A 20,217-nucleotide genomic window follows, 5' to 3' on the forward strand; every position below is an offset into this window, starting at 1 on the left:
GATTGTATTAGACCTAAATTGTTTTGTGGACGGAAACACTTCACCCACTCCTCCATCGGCAGAGTGAGTAGATCATGAGTGAATTTTCATTTTTGGGTGAACTATCTTTTTAACAAGCTTTTCAAGATCTACCAACAGTGACACACCTTCTCACAGAGAAGCTCTTCCCGGATTGACAGCCTTGGTATGAGCTGCGTGCCTTTCCCCACTAGATGTAGCAAGACTCACCAGTGATTTCACAAGTGGAAGAATGAATAGACAGAGTAACTACAGGCCAAAGTTACACAAAAAAGGTTCACTGCATTTTTTGTGAGCAAAACTGTCAACATGTCAGCATAAGAAAGACAGTTATAGCTAACTTTTCTGTATTCTTTTTAATTTCAACTATTTCATCTTTATTTAATCATGTGAGACTATTGAGATATCAAATCTCATTTTCAACAGAGGCCTGACAACATTGATCAACAAATAAAAGCAACGCAACAAGGATTTAATAAATAAAAGCTACATAAAAAGGATTAAATAAATGAAAGCAACACAACAAGTATTAACTAAATAAAAGCAACACAAAATGGACATAACAAATAAAAGCTACATTCCAAGGATTAAATAAATATAAGCAAGACAACAAGAACTTCATCCGAACAATAACAACAATAAAACTTTTTTTCCTATTTCACAATAGCTTGTTTTGTAGTGGGAGTGTGAAGTTTGTTCTCTCAGTCTGCTCGCTCTCCTTTAGTGAAATATTTAAATCAACATTACAACTTTGATGAACAATAGGAGTGGATTCTCTGGGGGAGTTTTTCATATCCTCTCTGCAATATCTTCAAAGTTATCCCCTTGAGGCTGCATCTTTAGGATTCCAACCTACTTCATTTCACAATGACAGGAGGCCGATACTGAAATTTACAGTCTGTACACAAACCACCTTTCTGTTTGTCATTGTCCCCCGTTGTGGTTTATCCAGTTGTGTGATCACTGACTTACATTTAAATGAAACTCATGCTTTGTCAGGCTTCTAAAATGCCTCCCAGTGCAGAGAAAATGGCCACCAAGCTGGAGTACAGTTGGACTTTTTCTTCTCTTACAATGATAAAGTGATACTCTACTCTCACAGTTTCTTTTGAGATGATAGACACTGACAGAAACCAGACTTTTAATGAATAACTAGGTGATAAGGATCTTTACTGTCAGATGGGGTTGGGCCTTGGTTCAGCAGACCACACTACTGCTTGATGAGTTTCAACCATGTGTGAACTCAGGAGCTCTCGGTCACGCCCCACCTCTCTCTGTACAATCCCTCTCAAAGCTCTCAGACTTCCACAAAACCAACACTGTTGTTGACGCACAAAGACGTCATCTCGCTCTTGTACCGTCTCAAGTAGACCACTCATAATTTTATTTATCTTATGTGTTGGCAAAAGTGATGCTAGCCATTTTTAATTGTTCTTGACACGTCATTTTTGGGTTTTGTGGTCTGACAGAGCAGAGAGCTGGACCATAGAGATGTTATTGGAAAGTTGCTATTAGTTTTTCACACAAAGTGACTTTTGTTAGGTTTGGTTGTCAAAATGTGCCTTGATTCTAAAGGTTTTCTCTGATTAAATGATGCTCGGCAAAGTGAGTGAATGGAGGGATACATTAAAACAGTTTTTTATTCATGGTAAGCAGGCAGAAGAAGAATAAATCTGTGGAGTAGAAGGACGTTTTTGAGAATAGCAGGATGGGGTAAAAAACACAACTTCCAACAGTGTATTTTTGGCTTAAAAATGTTTATTGATAGAAAAAATATGCATGTGCTGCAAGTGTAATCTATCCTCTATAAATGATCACAAAATACAGTTCAATTGAGTACAACCTTCATTGTTTTAAATAATTTAAATGCTTCATTCACCTTAGATTCCACACATGATAATTTGTAGAATATTCACAGTCATTAAAAACAGGTCCCCTGATACTAAAGACATATTCTATAGTCTAAAAATAACATATCCAATCATGTAAAAAAATTAAAAACATGTCATCAGTGGTAATAGTTTTGTTCTCCATGACAATATCGAATCACTGTTGTACATTGATTATTGGAAGTGGGTTATCTAATCACAGCTGGAGGATGGTGATGGCCGACTCGTACCAAACCCAGAAGCCTGGATAGACAGGTTCACTGAAAGAAGCTTTGAATTTATGGATGAGAGACATGTTGTCCCCTACAGTGTAGAAAGCAAGGGTTCCTCCAGCGTGGTCGAGGAACACCCCGATACGAGACGAGTAAGGCACCTTGATCTCTATCTGGTCCTTGCTGTGGCGGGCTGAGTAGCTGGAATCAGAGCAGAACAAGCTCCAGGACTTGCGGTTGTATCCGATGCGGCAGGTGTCACCATAGCCGTTCCTCTTGATGCCTTTGTAGCTGACACCGATGGCTGCCCCCTCCCCGCTCCAGTCAACCTCCCAGTAGTAGGCGCCTCCAGTGAGGGCCTCCTTGCACAGGACCTGGGGCAGGGAGTCAAACCTGGCTGGGCTCTCACCGTAGGACTGGGGGTCTCGCTTAAGGGCAGCTTTCCTGTTGCCTCGAGACAAGTAGAGCTGCCTGTAGGCTGTGTTCGTGTCGAGGGTGAGCGGACAGGCATCTAGGAGCGGACAGGAGAGAAAGGGTTTAGCTGACATTGCTTGTCTTAAATGTAAAGGAGTAAATCCAAGATGGGCAAAGTCCGTGTTTCACAGCAGATAAAGCACCCCCTCACCACCAGCTGCAAGGTTGCAGGGGTTAGCAGAAAGTAATTAGGAATCTCTAATTTTGGTTAAATGTTTAGCTAACTTATGGTTTGACATAATTTCAGAGAAAAGTGGGGGACATTGTGACTGTATACACAGAACTCAGAATGAACCCCAGGGGTTGGATGTCACCTGCCTGCTGTCTGCAGGTCACAGTTGGTGGGACACCCGGCGGGCTCGGCTAGATCTGCCCGGCCTATTATCTGGAATGCCAGAGGTATCGACACTGTTTGTGAGTTTGAGCATTGACAGAAGTCCATCTAACAAAGAGCATACTTGACTATAAAGTGAGACCCCCAACCTTTGAGCACCTTTCTAGTCTGACTTCAAAGACGAGGCCCAAGAATAGGAAGTAAACACTGGCTAACAGAATAACCAAGTTCTGAGTATTCTTATGATACTAGAAAAACCTATTCTGTTTTTTTATTCTAATAAGACTACTCAGTAAACAACATCTGTTTTGCACCCTCATTAAAAACATGGGACACTTAAACTGCAACTCTATTGCTTGCTCATACAGTATATCAATGATTACTCTGTCTGTATCAACACTGCGCCACAGAGCAGTGACAAAAATATTTTTCCGTGGTGAACCACAAGGTCTGAGCCAGCAGCATCTAATTTGCCTCGTGCAGGGAAAGGAACAGGAAGAGCCGTGAACTGTGTCAGTGCAGAAAACTGTGACTCACATTTCAGGAAATCCTCCCTGTGCTGAGGTTCCTGGACCGGGACAGACTTGTACATGACAGCTTCATCACCTGTGGAAGTGAATATATACATATCAGTTAAGTCCTATTAAAAAGTATTATGTTCTGTAACATAATTTTATTAATCAACATTACTACAAAAGGAAGTTGTTATATTTTGACAAGCTCGGTAGTGAGAGCTGGTATAATGTGGGTAGTGTGGATATTCTTTGTTGTATTAACTCAGATACTGTGACTGTTACAATGTCAATGACGCTGATCTGAACAATTTATGTAAACTTATTCAAGGTAAACATTTAACCAGCTGAGTGACCTCAGTCTGCCCTTTCATGAATATCGTGCTCTGGCCACGACTAAACAAGCAACAGGACGACACAAAGCCCATTGAGTACAGAGGAAATTGTAAATCCGTTGTTCTTTCCTGTAATCAAATCAGAATTTGAGTCCATGTACTTTCTACATACTTCCTTAATGGATTATCTAGAAGAAGTTTGTATAAGATATCTAAAAAGTGGAAGTTCTTTGAATGCATATTATTGCCACATTACTTTGTTGTGCACACAAAATCAGTGACAGGAAAGTTAATGGCTGACTCACTTTTTATTGATTTATTGTGTTTCTTTTTGGATTCGTCCAGTTGACAGAAGGTCATTTTGTTCACTGCAAAAAGAAGAAAAAGAACGAGTTAACAGTTGTGATAAGTTGAGGTTGTGATAAGTTGAGGATAAGTCCACTCTCTCACCTGTCTTGGCGACCTTGACCAGTTCCTCGTTGCTGAATTCATTCAAGTGCTGTTTCATCTCGGAGACGGCCTTCGTCACGGGGCCGAACGTGAAGTAGGGGTTGACGGTGACTGTGGGCAGCTCTTCTGCCTCTGTCTGAGCGATCAGCATGTGGTAGGTCTAATGAGAAAAAAGAAACAGCTCATCATTAGGATAATTCTTTTACTTATCATTATACATCACATTTTCAGCTCCGAGTTACTGATACACATGTAAAGTTGAAAAATACCATTAACAATATGTTTTATAAGTGTGCCTATCTTACAAGCCTATTTAAGTGTGGCAGTATCATATTGTGAGCTAGGAACTTTGACCTAACTGAATATAAGGTGTCTTAATGTGTTTGTTCAGTGGTCGTCAGTTACCTGGATGAAGTGGATGTGGTCCTCAGTGCGGGACAGCTGGGTGATCTCGCTGTCTCTCCTCTTCAGGTCCGAGATCTCGTGGGTCAGACGCTCCAAGTGGCCCTCGGCGTTGTTGAGCGCCGCCCTCTTGTTGGAGGAGATCAGCTTGGTCATCTCCTGCTGCATCCTCTCGATGGAGCGCATCATGTCGGCGAACATCTTCTCGCATTCCTGCAGCGCCCTTGAGGCCGAGTTCTGCACAGGAGAAAGACGGAGGCATGTTAAACATCAACTGGGGTGTCGCACTGGTTTTTCAAGCACCCACTTAAGTAAGCTGTCGTCAGCCCGACATGAAGGAATGTTTTCTTTATTGCTTAGTTGATTCACTGTCACTTCACTTCCCATCTGGAGTGGTTAGTCTGGTTTAGTCATGCATGATGGATGATAGTGGCACAAACCTTGAGTGAGTCCACTGCTTGTTTTAGTTCCTCCATCTGCTTGAGTCGGTCATGAATCTTCTCCTGGATCTCAGCCTGGGTGGCGCCAAGCCGTTGCTATGAAGAGAGAGAGAGAACAACAGACTTTGTTTAAATTAATGACACCAATTAATTTTGAGATCTAAACATGAGACTTTATGACAGTAGCGTACAGCTTGACACAAATGTAAATTGCACAACATTGTTGGTACGTGCAGGGAGCAGCCTTCTTATCGTGCGGGCAATTCTCAGAAAAGGCTTGAGGCTGCAGTTTATGGGCTTGTTTCACATACTGTAAACTGCTCTCTCATGCCGTACCTTCCATTGTTCTGCTTGTGCAATGAGCCATGGTGGGTACATGTGCCACAGTTGATTCACAAAATATTTGTGTGCGTAAAAAGCTAGGCGCATTTAGCAATAACAACACAAGTCTAAGACCACTGTCGTCACTTACAGTTACGTAAAAAGCCAAGGCGCAAACCTGGCGATAACAAGACATACATTTACAGAATATTTTTTAAGTTATAATTTGCCTATTCTGTTTACACTATTTCTTTAGCTACAGGTTAATATCTTGAGTGAAATATTCATTGAGATAAGTCAAATTTAAATTAGGATCCGCATGAACTGGGACGTGTTTCCGGTGTTTATACAACACCCGGCCAGGGATAAGTTAAATGTTACCAACCTGCTCCTCAGCCCTCTCCTGCTCGGCAGACACCATGTCGTGACCTTTGTGCTCCTTCACCGTACACAGCACGCAGATGCACATCTGGTCAGTGCGACAGAAAAGCTCCAGACCCTTCTGATGCTGGGGACAGATCTGCCTGTCCAGGTGGCCGATCTCATCCACCAGCTTGTGCCTCTTAAAAGTGGCAGACTCGAAGTGAGGCTTCAGGTGCTTCTCGCAGTAGGAGGCCAGACACATCAGGCAGGTCTTGATGGCTTTATGCTTCTTGCCAATGCAGATGTCACACCCTACATCCTGGGGTCCAGCGTAGTTGTAGTCAGGAGACGGGGGTGGAGGTGGAAAAGTCTCCGAGTTGCGCTGGATGGTGGAGTGCCGGGAGCCCGCCATGCGTCTTGGCGTTGGCCTCTTGTTGTAAGAGACCTTGCACTCTGGGCATTGGAACGAACCCGTGTGGTCAGCATGGTCCCAGTAGGTCTTCAGGCAAATGGAGCAGAAGACATGGCCGCATGGGATGGACACTGGATCCCTGAGGTATTCCTTACACAGGTAGCAGCTGTCCTGGTCAGATGACATGAGGGCAACCCGGTGCTGTTCCCTCTAATTCAGTGAAGATGCCGAGAAGAGAGATGGTGACTGGTGTCAGCACAGTAGCAGAGTGATCCCACAGGCACTGCGGTCGTGAGTTATATAGAGTAAACAGAAAGGGAGGTTAAACAGGTTAAGCCGAAACCAGTAAAACAAAGGCGGGGCAAGGAAGGACACATGCCTCCATTCGTTACAGAGTCGAAAGAGAATGACTGAAATGTGTGATCATGAGGTTTGGCTTTGTCTATTGTCTCTTTGTGATATGTTTTTTTTTTTTACTCTCACTGAAACACGCAAAAGAACCAAAATCTATCCAGATACACTTCCTGTATTTTCCTCTCTGCGCAGGAGAGGAAAGCAAAATGATTGATTTACATATTGCTCGTTGTATTTGCGTCCCACAGGTAGGTGTGTAAAAGAAGTACAGAGTTCAGTAGTAGGGAGGAAGCAGATAGGAAACAACGCAGTGTGAAGAAACCACAGGCGTGTCACAGTCCACCGTTGACCAGGCTCTAATTGCTGAGTGTCACAGATTTCCTGGTGACAGACTGTTCTCTTTGGACATGTGTTGATACCCACTCAAGTCACAGTACAACCCTGACATTGATATAGAGTGATTATTTTCTCCACTATGTCTAATAACAATAATACAGATTATTTTCTGCTGGTTAGCTGTGGGTTTCAGACTCATCTGACACTGTTGGGTGAAGCCGAATAAACGTGTTGGCTTTGGAAAGACTTGTTTGGTCTTCTTGAGCCACTGTGAGGTTGACCTTCAGCGTAGCCTGTTACTAGTTAATTATTAACTATTTTTACTTTTCCTTTGCATCTCATTACCACAGATTTCTCTTTATTTCTGAAAGGACGCATGGAGTTTTTTGTCAACACTGGGAAATTCTCCTTTCGAGCTGTAAACTGAATCATATACCCAAAATAGAAAATTCCTTCTTGTGTTGAAAAACCTTCCTTTGGATATTTCATCTCACAGCGAACACACCTCCCTGCCAAAATGGAGTTTCAGTGCTGCTGAAACGGAGATAGGAATGCAACTACACTTGATAGCCCAGATAACAGGAGGGCCGAAAAGCCTACTTAAAAGATTCCATTGTGTTAGAGCCAGCACGGCCGGAGCAGAGTGCCAGGCATTGCAGGTTCTGTTGTCCGTCAACAACACTAACTACAACTGACATGCTACACTAAATTTAATATCTGATTTGACAAGAATTTACACTCACAAGGGCCATACTCATCAACCTTCACTTCACATAGAGAGGATAATGTAGTGTAAACTTTGTCTTTACAAAATATGTCTTCTTCCATCGTAATTTGTCCCGAAAAGATCCACAGTTTTTGTGTTTTCTTGGTTAAGATAACGTGACCATCAAAATTTGCTTGTACAACTCATCTTCATATGACTTAACAAAATTAAGATCACTATTTCAAATGTGCAAGGATTAATTACACAAATACTTTGTTACATTTGATAACATCAATTGATATTTTAATATGCGTGCATCGCACCCATTCACATGTAAATTCAGAAAGTGTGACCGCAAGACTTTTATTGATCGTGACAAATGCAACAACAATCTTTAGTAATGGTTGAATTGAGTCAGTTTTCAGAGTTTCGGTGCCACTGAAGATTTAAAATTAGTTTTGTAGAAAATAACAGCAACTTTCAAAATGGCACTTCAGGTGTCCACTTAATGGACATTAAACATTGTTCAATTACAATATTTTATTATTGTCTTTCAAGACTTTTTTAGAAATTTGGTCCTCCAACCCAACTGGCCACACATAAATAATGAAAATAAATATTTATGGGGAAGAAGGATCTGTAAGCTTACACTTACTACAGGTATATATGAGTCACGTGAGTTTCTCCTGGACTTTTGCATCTGTTGAAAATAGTTTTGCCTAAGAAACAGGGATGGAGTGGGCAGAATTGGCTACAGAATTGTGAGACCAAACACAATCCAAAGATTTGTCATTTGTCTCAAAAGTACACACTAAAAAAAATTGTTTTTCTGTTTTGCTCGGGTCAAATTTCAAGTTTCAGTTTGACTAAATTTGGACTAATATTTGCTCAACATGTATAGTTCAGCTTCTTGGTAAAACAAGGATTTTCAACAAACCTTGTGCACACATAATATATTCACATAATTTGAGCTGTATGTTAATGTCTAATTACTGTTATCTTGGCAACTTAAAATTAAGATGGGACTGTAGTTTTCTACTTTCACTTGCTGGTTTCTGCTCATCTTCTGGCTGAGGTTGTCGTGACAACGGTATTGCTTACAACTGTTTACTGAACAGTCTTTCCTCCGCCTTCAGCCTGTGTGTGTTTCAGAACTCTTTGCCAATCTACCAGCATCGACTAAATGCTCTCCCCGTTTGCCCATTGCCCGTTTAAAATTGTGTTTCCTGTTTTTATTACTCACACTCAGTAAGTGCATGGCTTGAGTGGGTCCACATTTCCTCCGTTTGCCTTTTGTGCTCTCCTGCACTCGCCCTGCAGAGAGCACACTCGCTGCACCATAACGAAGCTTGGCCTTTCACCTTGAACTTGAACTCAGCCCCTGATGACTGCAGAGTTTCAGTACAGAACACTGTGACCTGAAACAGTGGTGCCACTGTTCGGGAGATGGGTGTCATTAAAGTGTCTTGTATCCTAAACACAATCATGCTTCACATTGACATTCCCAGTGATTTTCTTGTGTGCAGAGACTAAATTTTTTTTATAATAATAATAATAATATAGTTATAATTATAGTAATAATAATAATAATAATAATAATAATACATTTTATTTATAGAGTACTTTTCATGATACTCAAAGACACTTTACAACATTAAAAGTTTAGCATAAAAAGTAGCACAATATAAAAATTGCGCACATATCAAACATTCAACATGTGTTGGAACCTCTCATATAAATCAATGTGAAATCCAAAGTGTTTACCCTGTGTGTCCGTCTGATCCTCTAACAGGTAGTTAATCTGTAAGCACAGAGCGCTCCCTTCACGCGGAAGGAAGGAAGGAAAAACTGGCTTATCAGAAACCTGACCAAATATGGAGAGGTGAAACTGCCTATTGTATGAAGTAATGCTCAGTTTGAAGTCAAGGTGGAGCTAATGTAGTTTAAACAACCGTTAATTATCAGTCGTGTTTCTCAGTAGTGACTTGAGATCAGGCTGTAAATGTAAAATACATTAGAGCGTTTTTGCTTTTATTTCAAACGAGCTTCTTAACAGTTGGGAGTTCCAAAGTAATCCTGAGCGACAGATTGATACTTCTTCACTGTAATGGGCCTGTGGTATTGGTGGAAACCAGTAGAAAAGGCCCAATTGAAATGCTAATAAGAAGCGATAATGATGTCAGCAGACACTTCATGTTACACAGGCTCTTCAGAGGCTTCTCCTTGAGCTCCTTTTAAATTAAAACTTCACTCTGTCAAAAGGAAAATGACAAGAATGAAAAAAATTCGACCTAACTCGTGATGAGGGATGCGCACAAATATGCAAAACACCCGGTGCAACAACACACCTGCAACCCACAGGAATGTCCTGCTTGTGAAAGTGTGTGCATGTGTGTGTGTTTTGCCGATTGGTGTTTCATCCATGACGTTTCCTTGCTGTTGCACAAACAGATACATCTCTACAGTTGACAATTTGACTCATGCAAGTGAGCTGACTGGTTTGACCGGCCGTTGTGTAAATACAACAGATCTGTACTTTGCTCTCGGACAAATCTCCTGCAGCAAGTTTAGCTTTCGAGCAAGTTTTTTGGTGAGAGGCACTAAGCAGGGATGTTTGTTTATAGGGTGGTCCCTTGAATTCCTACAGTACCTTCGTCCACACTGATGTTTGTCGGACTATAACCGGTTTGAGACAATGGCGATTCTGTCCTGACAACAATAGGTGGAAATGCAGCTGCCAAGAAGTGTGCGCGCAATTCATCCACAGTCGAGCCCAGGGAGAAATTCTGGAGTAAAGGAAATGGCAGGGAAAATGGAGGCGTTTTTTTTCTCGCACACTAGTTGTCACTTCTTTTGCCTTTCACACTTCATTCATTCGCTTTCTTTCAGTCTGTTTTCTTTCTCTCTCTCTCTCTCTCTCTCTCCTCTCCTGTCTGCCTGCCCTCTTTCTCGCCCTCTCTCTCTTTCTCCCTCCTTGCTCAACCTGCTTATCTAAACTGGGCAGGGCTCAATATACTCCCAGCACAGGGGGAGGGCCTTGTCTGCTTTCAATCAATAACCTCTGGAATTCAGAAATACAAGTAGGTCCTGTCCCTGGCAGGCTGTACCAAACTCTTGAGGGCGGGCTCCCAGGCACAGTCGACGGAGCGTCTATCTACTTCTAGCTTTCTCTCTGTCTGTCTCCACAGGTCTCACTGTGTTTGGAGTCCCATCACAATGGCTGATCCTACTTCTCCAGATTACTTCAGCTGCACCCTGTGTCTGAACCTCCTGAAGGACCCCGTGGCTATCCCATGTGGCCACAGTTTCTGCATGGACTGCATCAGTGGCTACTGGAATGAAGCTGACTACACAGGGATTTACATTTGTCCCCAGTGTAAGATCACATTCACCCAGAGGCCTGTGCTCCGCCCCAACGCCACTCTGAGCATGGTGGCCGAGAAGATCAAAAAGAGCGGCCTGAACCTCAACCTCAACATGTCCCAGGGGAATATCTACGCCGGGCCGGACGACGTCCCCTGCGACTTCTGCACTGGGAAGAAGTTAAAGGCTGTGAAGTCCTGTCTGAACTGTCTGGCGTCCTACTGCGAGAAGCACCTGAAGCCTCACTATGAATCAGCCACGTTCAAGAGGCACAAGCTGGTGGAGGTGCTGGGGAACTTGGACAGGAAGATCTGCCCGCAGCACCAGAAGTCCCTGGAGCTCTTCTGTCGAACAGACCAGATGTGTATCTGCGCTATCTGCACAGTCAGTGAGCACAAGGGCCATGACATTGTCTCTGCCGAGGCCGAGAGGGGGGAGAAACAGGTAAGAATTCCTCCTGTCTCTGCTGATGTTCTTTCGATAGATTAGACACCCTCAGGCTCAGTAATAGTCTTGGTAACCTGTTAGAAAAATCACTTTCACTCAGCTTCTCAGTGCGGGACAATGTGGGAAAAAAGATAAGTAGCTGCATGTGAGACAGTACAGTGCTGAAACTGCACAACCAGTGTCATGGGACACTTCAGCTTTCAAAGGCGAGATAAGAGAGATAAACTTTCACAAAGATTCACATAACTGATGAATGAAAATACTGTTTATTGTCATTGAAGGCACTTGAATCCAAGCAAGCATTGTGTTTTTGCCCAACTCCTATCCATGCTTTACAAACCGTTGCTTGGACTTTGACCCATTTCACCAACACTATCAGCTACCCTGGCAGGCATTCACCGCCAAAACAAATCCAGCTCTCTGATTAGCTGTACTGAGGCCGGGGGGTGGGTTGGGGTGGGTGGGGGTCTTCTAGTTATCGCCTCTGAGAACCGCTTCTCACAGGACGGGGCGTCCCAGCTGTGGGATAGATACACAGAAACTGCAACTGAAACTTCCTGCCGCTGCCCCGGTTCCCACCTGTGGGAGTGGGTCTGGTAACGACACTGGAATGTCAGTGAGTCGTGACCCTCTCCAGTGCCGCATGATCGAGCGGTCACAGCGCTGTGACCACATTGAAAATCAACACTCAAACCACATCCCAGTCAGGTTGCCTTGCCCAACACTGTAGGGCAACACTGTCAAAAGATGCTGCAGTGTAAATCTGCATCGGTGGGAACACGTATGGCTGTTATACATGAGTAATTGAGGAGGAGGGTATTTTTTATGGCAGCCTAGAACATCAGTTTACGGATTCTTAGGGCATGATGCAGTAATAACTCATCCTACTGTTGTCTTTGCAACACGGGAAGTCTGGTTTCTCTCCTCCAAAGATTTACAACGTGAATCTCATCCATCTCACTCCATCTCCCTCTCTCTCTCTCTCGCTCTCTCCCCTCCCCCTCTCATGCCCCCCCCCCTCCCTCACCCCCCCTAGATTCCCCACATTCCTCAAGCTTATCTTGAAGAATGGGTCGGTGGGCTCGAGTAAAAAAGCTGAATTAGAAGCCCCTCTATTTGGCGCGTCAGTGCTGTGTGCACCTTGAAACGTCTCTTTAAAAAAAAAGTCAGGCGGCGGGTAGACTCGCATTCCTGACAGAATTCCATTACAGACACCCCCCTCCTTGCTCCCTCCGAGATAAAAGCCGCCTGTATTAAGAAGATTCTTTGAGTAGGGTTTATTCAACATGCCAAAGGGCCTGCCCACATATTCCTTGATGAGAAAGAATGTTTGAACTGGGACAACAAATATTGGGCTTTTTAACTTGTTTAAGAAAGCGGCACATCAACGACATATTGTGAATCTGAAGTGATGTTACATTATAGCACTGCATAAAAAACTAAAAGAATCAAGTTCAACTTCCAGCATTGGGAGTGCATGTGAGAAAACAGTGAAATTGATGTCTGTGTAATGCTCCTTTATTCTGCAGAAACTATTGGGCATCTCCCAAGCAGAGATTAGACAAAAAGGCCAGGAGAGGGAGAAGGAGCTGGAAGAACTGAAGACTGCAGTGGATTCCCTGAAGGTGAGGACACCATGTTGATAATTCAGTGTGTCTTTCTGCCAACCATCTGTCTCGGATCATGACAGAAAAGCAAAACATTGCTCTAAGATGTCTACCATGACTGCACTGCTCATCATGAATCAAACCAGCCAGCGTCTGCTTCTGACAGGTACTTAACTTCCTCTGTGTTGTGTCCAGAACTCAGCCCACAGAGCCATGGTGGAGAGCCAGAAGATGTTTGAGGACATGATCCGCTCCATTGAGAGGATGAGGTCGGAGGTAACCAAGCTGATTGGCATCAACGAGAAGGCGGCTTTCAACCAGGCCGAGGCTCTGATCGAGCGACTGGAACTCGAGATTGATGAGCTGAAGAAAAAGGAGTCGGGGCTCAAGCAGCTTTACAGCACGGAGGACCACATCCACTTCCTGCAGGTAAAACACCGTTTTAAAAGGGAATAGAGCAGGATATATATCTGTTGGCTGAGTATACTGGCCAATATGAGCCTTTTACAAACATATTGGTATAGCCATGCTGGCCGTAATGAACGTTTTTATTTTACAGAATAGTAAATGCAGTAAAAAGTGCATTATTTTATTAATTCAAGTTATGTATGGTTGTGTTTATATTTAATTCATATTTTTTTTTTTAATTTGTAATAAAGGTTATGAATGATTAAACTCTAATATATCAAGCCTCAAAAGCCTCAAAAAGATATATATGGGCCAATGAATGGGTATAGGAAATATTTCACTCCTTTATAAAGGTATCAACATTAGATCTCAAATATCTTTTTCCTTTGGGCTCGACTAACCAAGAACAAATACATCTGGAGTTTTTATGGTGCTATGGTTCACTGATGGTCTCGTCCAATAAAGACACAATAATAGTAATTTAATGTGTCATTGTCACACCTCTACATTTTTATTCTGAGTTAAGTTGATTACGAATTAATATCTCACTGTGAAGTAATAACTGAAGTAATTAGTTTTATGATTCATGATAATGAGCACATGTGGGTGTTGCTTTTTATGAGATGGCTCATCACTTAACAGGCTCTCCCTGTTTATGATGACACCACCAAAACCAAAGTCCTTTTGTGACAGATGTTTTTGTTAACATGCTAATAAATAGTTATCCACAGCAGAATTTTGATGTGCCATTCACAGCATGTAATTTCGGTGTGTTTAATAAGATAATAACGTTCAAATATTGAGTAAAAAAACAAAAGATCTAGTTTCCGGGAAAATATTTGACACCACTTGATCCACAACTTTCCTCTCTATGTGTTGATATTTAAAGAGAATATTGTTTATGACAACGCTTTCCTCTTCCCATTAGAACTTCAACTACCTCTGCACTCCAACCGACGATGGCTTCATTCCCAAAGTAACAGTCAACCCTGACTTTTCCTTTGGGGCTGTCAGGAAAGCTGTGTCTGAGATCAAGGATCGCCTCGAGGAGTTTGGCAGAGAGGAGCTGCTTAAGATCTCCAAGTCAGGTGTGACCTTCCCACCAGAAATATACCACCTGTACATAATGCGTATAAAACACCAACACCAACAGTTTGCTGATTATGAATGTGCTATGTCTTGCAGTGAGTGAGGTGCCAGTGTACACTACAGAAAGTCGGACATTGGACAGAAAGAGCAGAGGTGAGCACTTTCACGTCCTATAGCGATATTCCACTGAAGAAGGTTAATTATTATATGTGTTGACAGCGTTGTCACCCTAAAGTCTTCAACACACGCCTCAGAACATTTGCATCATACATTCCTCCGTTTCAAACACTGCAAAAACAACCACATTAAGATAAGAATTAAAGGCATGTGTGTGGGTGTGTGCAGTTCATATTGACCTAACTCTGAGCTTCTTCAGCTGCAGGCAAAGAAATGGCAGTGAACAACCTTCCTCCTGCAGAGCCCAAGAGCAGAGCAGACTTTGTGAAATGTAAGTTATCCGGTGTATTTTACAGGAAATGTGTCAATTTAGGTCTAAACAGAATATTCAATTTCAATTCATTTGGCAAACAAATGCAATAAAAATCTATTGATTCTTCCCCTAGACTTCTGCCAGCTGAAATTAGACTCGGGCACGGCTTACAAGGAACTGTTCATCTCTGAAAACAGCAGAAAAGTCATCCGCACCAGGGACCTGCAGCCTTATGAAGACATCCCGGAGCGGTTTGACAGCTTTGCCCAGGTGCTGTGCCGGGAGGCCCTGTCTGGTGGACGCTACTACTGGGAGATCGAGTGGAGCGGGGAGTTCTCCATCGGAGTGGCCTACAGGAGCATCAGCCGAAAGGGCAAGGGCTCGTTGTGCCTGCTGGGCTACAACGACAAATCCTGGAGTCTCCTCTGCTCCGACTCGGGCTACTCTGCCTGGCACAACCGGGTGGATAAGTCCATCAATGCGCCCCACTCCCCCAGGATAGGAATGTACCTGGACCACTCTGCGGGTGTGCTGGCATTTTACAGCATAAGCAGCACCATGACCCTCCTGCACAGGTTCGAGACCACCTTTGTTGAGCCCCTCTATCCAGGTTTTGGAGTCGGGACCTCAGTCAAGATCTGCAACATCAAGTGATCGTCAACATTTGAAAATATTTTCCATTTCTTACACTACACAGCAAAGCTTTTGGAATATATATATTATTTTGCAAAGTATTAAAGTTGTACCAAACCTATTTTTTAGAGAAACATCCTTCCAAATGTGTATATATTGTTTAACCCCACATGTTACCTTTTGCATTCCACTGTCAAATCACTGTTTCATGTTAGTTTTCTCAGACCTTACTGAAATACTAACTAATAAGTACAGTATAATATAAAGAAAAGTGTTATTCCATTTAGCATCAGATAAAAACTGTTAATAATATTACAAGATGTCAGTAAACATTATATGTCCACAGATAATATATCATACATTATTAGTTTTAGATTCACAATTATAACATAGGGTATGACATATTGCAAATAATGATGTTATTGTAACTCATCATGACTCTACCCTTGAGATCACCTGAGGAACCTTTTCGTATGTGTCATTACTCTGTTGCCCAACGTTATTGCAGAATACATTAAAACACATTGCAGCTTGTATAATGTTCACGTTGCTGCATTCACAGGTATTATGTTTTCAGTACATTCTGAATATTTCAGTGTCATTTCATTGTATTTTGATGTTACCTGTATATCAGTTGCTGAGTCCTAAAAGCTGTTTTTCACTTGAACTAATCCATATTTAAATTTGCATATATGTTTACTTATATAATGGCCAACCGGAGTATAACTGTTATCCAGAAAAGAGTTGTTTTGTAACAAAATTATTCATTTATAGTTCGAAATAAAGAGCTAAGTGAATGAATCCATTGTTGTGTTCTCAAGATTATTTATCTGTTCTGACATAAGCATTCAAACAGCGGACCAAACAGTGTTATATCTATTTGACCAAATTTTATGCCATATTGGATAAGAAATCTGTTTGAATGAATATGTTAGGTATTTATTTAAATACATTTGAAGACAGTTAAAAAAAAAACACAATCAGATACAATTTGAAAGTTAAAATGTAACTGGTATGTGAACCATACAACATCGAGCCACCTGCTCTGAGAGTACCAACCCTAAAAGAATATATGAATAGTGGCTCCCTCTGTTGGTTCATTGCTGGAACTGAACTGATATTGAACTACATTGACATATACAAACTTTGTATATTTATGTTTGGGCGTGAAAATTGACAATAAGTGTAAAATTATTATCAAATTCAAGTTAGGAGGAAAATATTGGGTAGTGACCAAGAGTCAAATGAGGACTGACATCACTGTTGGTTATTAAATCTCAGGCCTTATTCATAGTAGAGATTTTCAGTTATCATAGTAAGAAAAGCAACTTTTACCAATAACATTTATGATGGCTGACTCCTTTGTTAGTTGAAAAAGGACCTACACCACTAACCCCATGAAACTAAAGCAGCAAATTGTAATTCAATCATTTATTTCCTTATTTACACTGGTCCTATTCCCACGGTTACATGGGACAAATTCCTCTGTGGCAATGTTCTATCCGGCTGGGTAAGAATAATACCTAACACTAGTCAAATAAAACAGGGAGCATTCTGGGAGGATAGAGTCCTTTATACCTTAATGATTTTATTTTATTTTTCTGTGTTCAGTCATGAATTAAAGACTTGGATGTTATATGAAAACGAAAGTCTATACTTAACCTGCAGTTAATATATAACCAAAACACAACAATCCATTAAACAGAAAAATCAAGGAGTCAGAAAACACTGTACTTTTTTAACAATAGAATTTGTTTATTAGATCCCGGGATTCATGAAGGAAGTTGAACATACAACGTTCAAAAGAAGAAAAGCATGACAGTCCACAATTCAGACATCATAACCGATGAGGCCTCCTTTGCCGATGCACTCTCCGATGTAGAACCACATCAGCACCTCGGTGGCCACCAGTCCGTTCCTCAGAGCGTCCTGTGAGGAATCAAACAATTTCCTTTGATAAGTGTTGTGGAACATCAGCAGATCAATGCTCAACTCATCAGTGAAAAAAGCGTTCAGGAGCCCTTTGACATCTTATGCTGAAATATTTATTGAAGCTTGGCCAAGGAGAGAATTTGAATTAATCAACACAACAACTGTGCATGATGACCTCTCTTATTCCGAAGTCTGCTTTCCTGCAGTCACACTTTAAACTACCGATTATTTCATCTATGGGTCTACTAGTTCCTAAATAATCAGATGTATTGTCTGGTTATGCAGTCTCATATCTGTGGTGTCTAGGGAGTGAAGGATTTGACCTTCGCCAGGCTCTCGCACTTTCCCAAACAGGACAGCCAGCTGCATTATGTTCCAGAGATAGGACAGGAGACAGTGTCTCCGAATATTCCAGAACAATTAGCTTCTGGAAAAATGTATCAAATCAAAAATGTAATATTTGCCACAGATGACACTATTAATGGCACAATTTAAATGTGGATGATTTCATGGTTTCTACTTTGTAAAGCAGACTCTAACAATAAAAACAATTATACTGATAAATTCCCCTCATTGTTTTCAATGGCTTCTTTGTAAAGAACGCAATAATTCAGCAATTAGCCCAAGATTTTAAAACATGTCCCTTGATCCAAGATGTTTTTTCTCCTGGCCAAACTGAATTTGAATATAATACTATTTATTCATGTTAATAAGGCTTCACTGTGGCAGAGGAGAAGAGACCTGCAAATAAAACTACAGCGACCTTCTTCATTGCAGATAGAATCAAGATGATTCTCTGTTGATAGAACATCCTCTGAAGGACTGATCTAAAAATAAAAACTCTAAAACCCAGAACATTACAGTACATTGTGTACCCACGTGTGTTTTACTACATCAAGGACAAATGACTTGAGAACCAGGTCTAACCTTAACTATCATATAACATATGCAAACTACCCTTTGGATATTTGTATTAGTATTTCTGACGATGTGGTATGTCCTCACCAGTGCGATTAGCCCATATTGTGCATATACATTTTAACCAAAATCATTGTAGACTGACAGACATCACACACACAACGTTTGTCTGTGAATAACACACGTACCCTCATTGTGGTCTGACCGAGACGTCCTGTTTGGAAAGCCTTGATCAGGTTGGTGGCCCCCTGGATGGCCTTGGGGATCTCGGCAGGGGACGGGGGGACAAGCTCAACACGAGCGTAGTACCAGAAGGTGGCTAGCCGAGGCTTGGAATAGGTGACAGCGGCTAGAGAGGAGAGGAGAAACCCAGGGATCAGTGCACGCCTCCGGTCTGCAGCCATACTCCCACTGAAGTTAGCTCCGAGCTGCAGCAGGGCTCACTACACGCTCATTGGTAGCATTAGCTACTTAGCTAAATGGCTAATGTGTTCAATGTGTGTAAACAGTCTACATATATCTTCTAGCTAGCTACAGAACAATATAGTCATACAACACTTAAGTGTTTAATGTGTCCGCTCCTGACAGCATTAGCTTGCGTGACGTCCACTTCATTGAGTTGATAGCTAGGTCACGGCCTCGCTACGTCTTGTCATTAAATATCACACCAATACGCCACAGTTCCTCATTCTATACAACTAATTCTATTTCTATATAATTATACATTACAGACACTTACCGCCCAGCATCGTAGGGACTTTAGCCACCAGCTTTTGCACTGCCTGCGCCATGTTGAAGTGTTGGTCGATGCTAACCGCTTCCCCGGTTCCTGCTAGCAGAACGAATGTCACCTCCAGTACAAGGACCCCCTGATGACAGCTGACCGCACAAGTGCCTGAACACAAACAGCCAAGGTACGTGCTTCCTGTGGAGGACTAGTGTACAAATATATCAAATGTTGTATTTACACGCCGCACAGCATTTTTAGAACTTCCATATAATTTCATTCTCACTTCAAATTTACTTTTTCAGTGACACAACTCAGTTGATAAGTTATTTTAGTTTTTGCACAAACTACATTTTTGCCATATATGCTCAGCAGAGGGTGCAGTGAAGCTGAGATATTTATATGAATATTAATCAGAGAAATGTGGATATAAGCACCTTGTATGTTTGCATTTGACACAGTCAACCACAGTATATTAGAGACCAGCTGGAAAACTGACTTTTCGGCACAGAATCTTTAAAGGACAGGGATAATTTTGTAAATCCACATCTAAATATACAAATATAACGTGGAATTCCTCAAGGCTTTATTTTGGGGCCATTCCGTTTAACATCTACATGCTTCCACTCAGATAAAGGCAAACAGCAAAATATGTTAGTGACAAACAAAATGAACCCAACCATACAACCCGGGCACCATAAAACAAGAACTGACTATGTGCATTGAGCAAATCAACAAATGGATGAGTCAGAATTTGTCGCTTTAAGATTAAGATACATTTATTTATCCAACACACATGCACGGGGAAATTTAACCTCTGCTTTTAACCCATCTGGTGCAGGACACACAGAGCAGTGGGCAGCCGTGTACGGCGCCCGGGGAGCAGATGTTGGGGGAGTAAGCCTTGCTCAGGGGCACTAGACAGGGTAGGGAGAATCCTCTTGGATTTTTTGGACAGATCAATCCAGGTTTGTCTTTTTGTTGTTTCTCCGTGGAGTCGAACCAGAGACCTTTTCTGCCCATGGTCCAAGTTTCTGCCACTAGTCCACCGCCTCTTAAGAGACATGAAAGAATAATATAAAGTTACTTTGGAGGAAAATTCCAC

The 20,217-nt window shown here is 41.9% G+C and overlaps 3 protein-coding genes across 3 annotated transcripts; 1 reads left to right on the top strand and 2 right to left on the bottom strand.

Annotated features, from left to right (window-relative positions):
* Positions 1-1,770: 1,770 nt before the first annotated feature.
* Positions 1,771-8,817, bottom strand: ftr83 (finTRIM family, member 83). The gene is made up of 8 exons (XM_061085213.1): positions 8,802-8,817; positions 5,773-6,445; positions 5,067-5,162; positions 4,630-4,863; positions 4,225-4,384; positions 4,080-4,142; positions 3,465-3,533; positions 1,771-2,630 (listed from the first exon to the last, which is right to left on the bottom strand). The coding sequence occupies exons 2-8, from the start codon at positions 6,346-6,348 to the stop codon at positions 2,104-2,106; spliced, it is 1,725 nt and encodes a 574-aa protein (XP_060941196.1). The 5' UTR covers positions 6,349-6,445; positions 8,802-8,817; the 3' UTR covers positions 1,771-2,103.
* A 1,704-nt stretch (positions 8,818-10,521) lies between these two features.
* Positions 10,522-16,336, top strand: ftr82 (finTRIM family, member 82). The gene is made up of 7 exons (XM_061085212.1): positions 10,522-11,365; positions 12,898-12,993; positions 13,171-13,404; positions 14,312-14,471; positions 14,569-14,625; positions 14,849-14,920; positions 15,036-16,336. Exons 1-7 carry the CDS (start codon positions 10,775-10,777, stop codon positions 15,554-15,556), a joined length of 1,731 nt encoding a protein of 576 aa, XP_060941195.1. The 5' UTR covers positions 10,522-10,774; the 3' UTR covers positions 15,557-16,336.
* Positions 16,337-17,266: 930 nt separating this feature from the next.
* atp5l (ATP synthase, H+ transporting, mitochondrial F0 complex, subunit g) lies at positions 17,267-19,250 on the bottom strand. The gene is made up of 3 exons (XM_061085905.1): positions 19,125-19,250; positions 18,574-18,734; positions 17,267-17,464 (listed from the first exon to the last, which is right to left on the bottom strand). Exons 1-3 carry the CDS (start codon positions 19,174-19,176, stop codon positions 17,366-17,368), a joined length of 312 nt encoding a protein of 103 aa, XP_060941888.1. The 5' UTR covers positions 19,177-19,250; the 3' UTR covers positions 17,267-17,365.
* Between the last annotated feature and the right edge of the window lie 967 nt (positions 19,251-20,217).

This window comes from Limanda limanda, chromosome 14 (genome assembly GCF_963576545.1).
Source record: "Limanda limanda chromosome 14, fLimLim1.1, whole genome shotgun sequence".
Lineage (NCBI taxonomy): Eukaryota > Metazoa > Chordata > Actinopteri > Pleuronectiformes > Pleuronectidae > Limanda > Limanda limanda.

Coding starts and splice junctions, on each gene's coding strand:
- ftr82 (XM_061085212.1), top strand. CDS start 10,775: ATGGCTGATCCTACTTCTCCAGATTACTTCAGCTGCACCCTGTGTCTG. Junction 14,472..14,568: donor GCTTAAGATCTCCAAGTCAG/GTGTGACCTTCC, acceptor TATGTCTTGCAG/TGAGTGAGGTGCCAGTGTAC. Junction 14,921..15,035: donor CAGAGCAGACTTTGTGAAAT/GTAAGTTATCCG, acceptor TTCTTCCCCTAG/ACTTCTGCCAGCTGAAATTA.
- ftr83 (XM_061085213.1), bottom strand. CDS start 6,348: ATGTCATCTGACCAGGACAGCTGCTACCTGTGTAAGGAATACCTCAGG. Junction 3,534..4,079: donor ACACAATAAATCAATAAAAA/GTGAGTCAGCCA, acceptor TCACTTCCACAG/GTGATGAAGCTGTCATGTAC. Junction 2,631..3,464: donor CAGGGAGGATTTCCTGAAAT/GTGAGTCACAGT, acceptor GTCCGCTCCTAG/ATGCCTGTCCGCTCACCCTC.
- atp5l (XM_061085905.1), bottom strand. CDS start 19,176: ATGGCGCAGGCAGTGCAAAAGCTGGTGGCTAAAGTCCCTACGATGCTG. Junction 18,735..19,124: donor AGTCCCTACGATGCTGGGCG/GTAAGTGTCTGT, acceptor TCTCCTCTCTAG/CCGCTGTCACCTATTCCAAG. Junction 17,465..18,573: donor TCGGTCAGACCACAATGAGG/GTACGTGTGTTA, acceptor GATTCCTCACAG/GACGCTCTGAGGAACGGACT.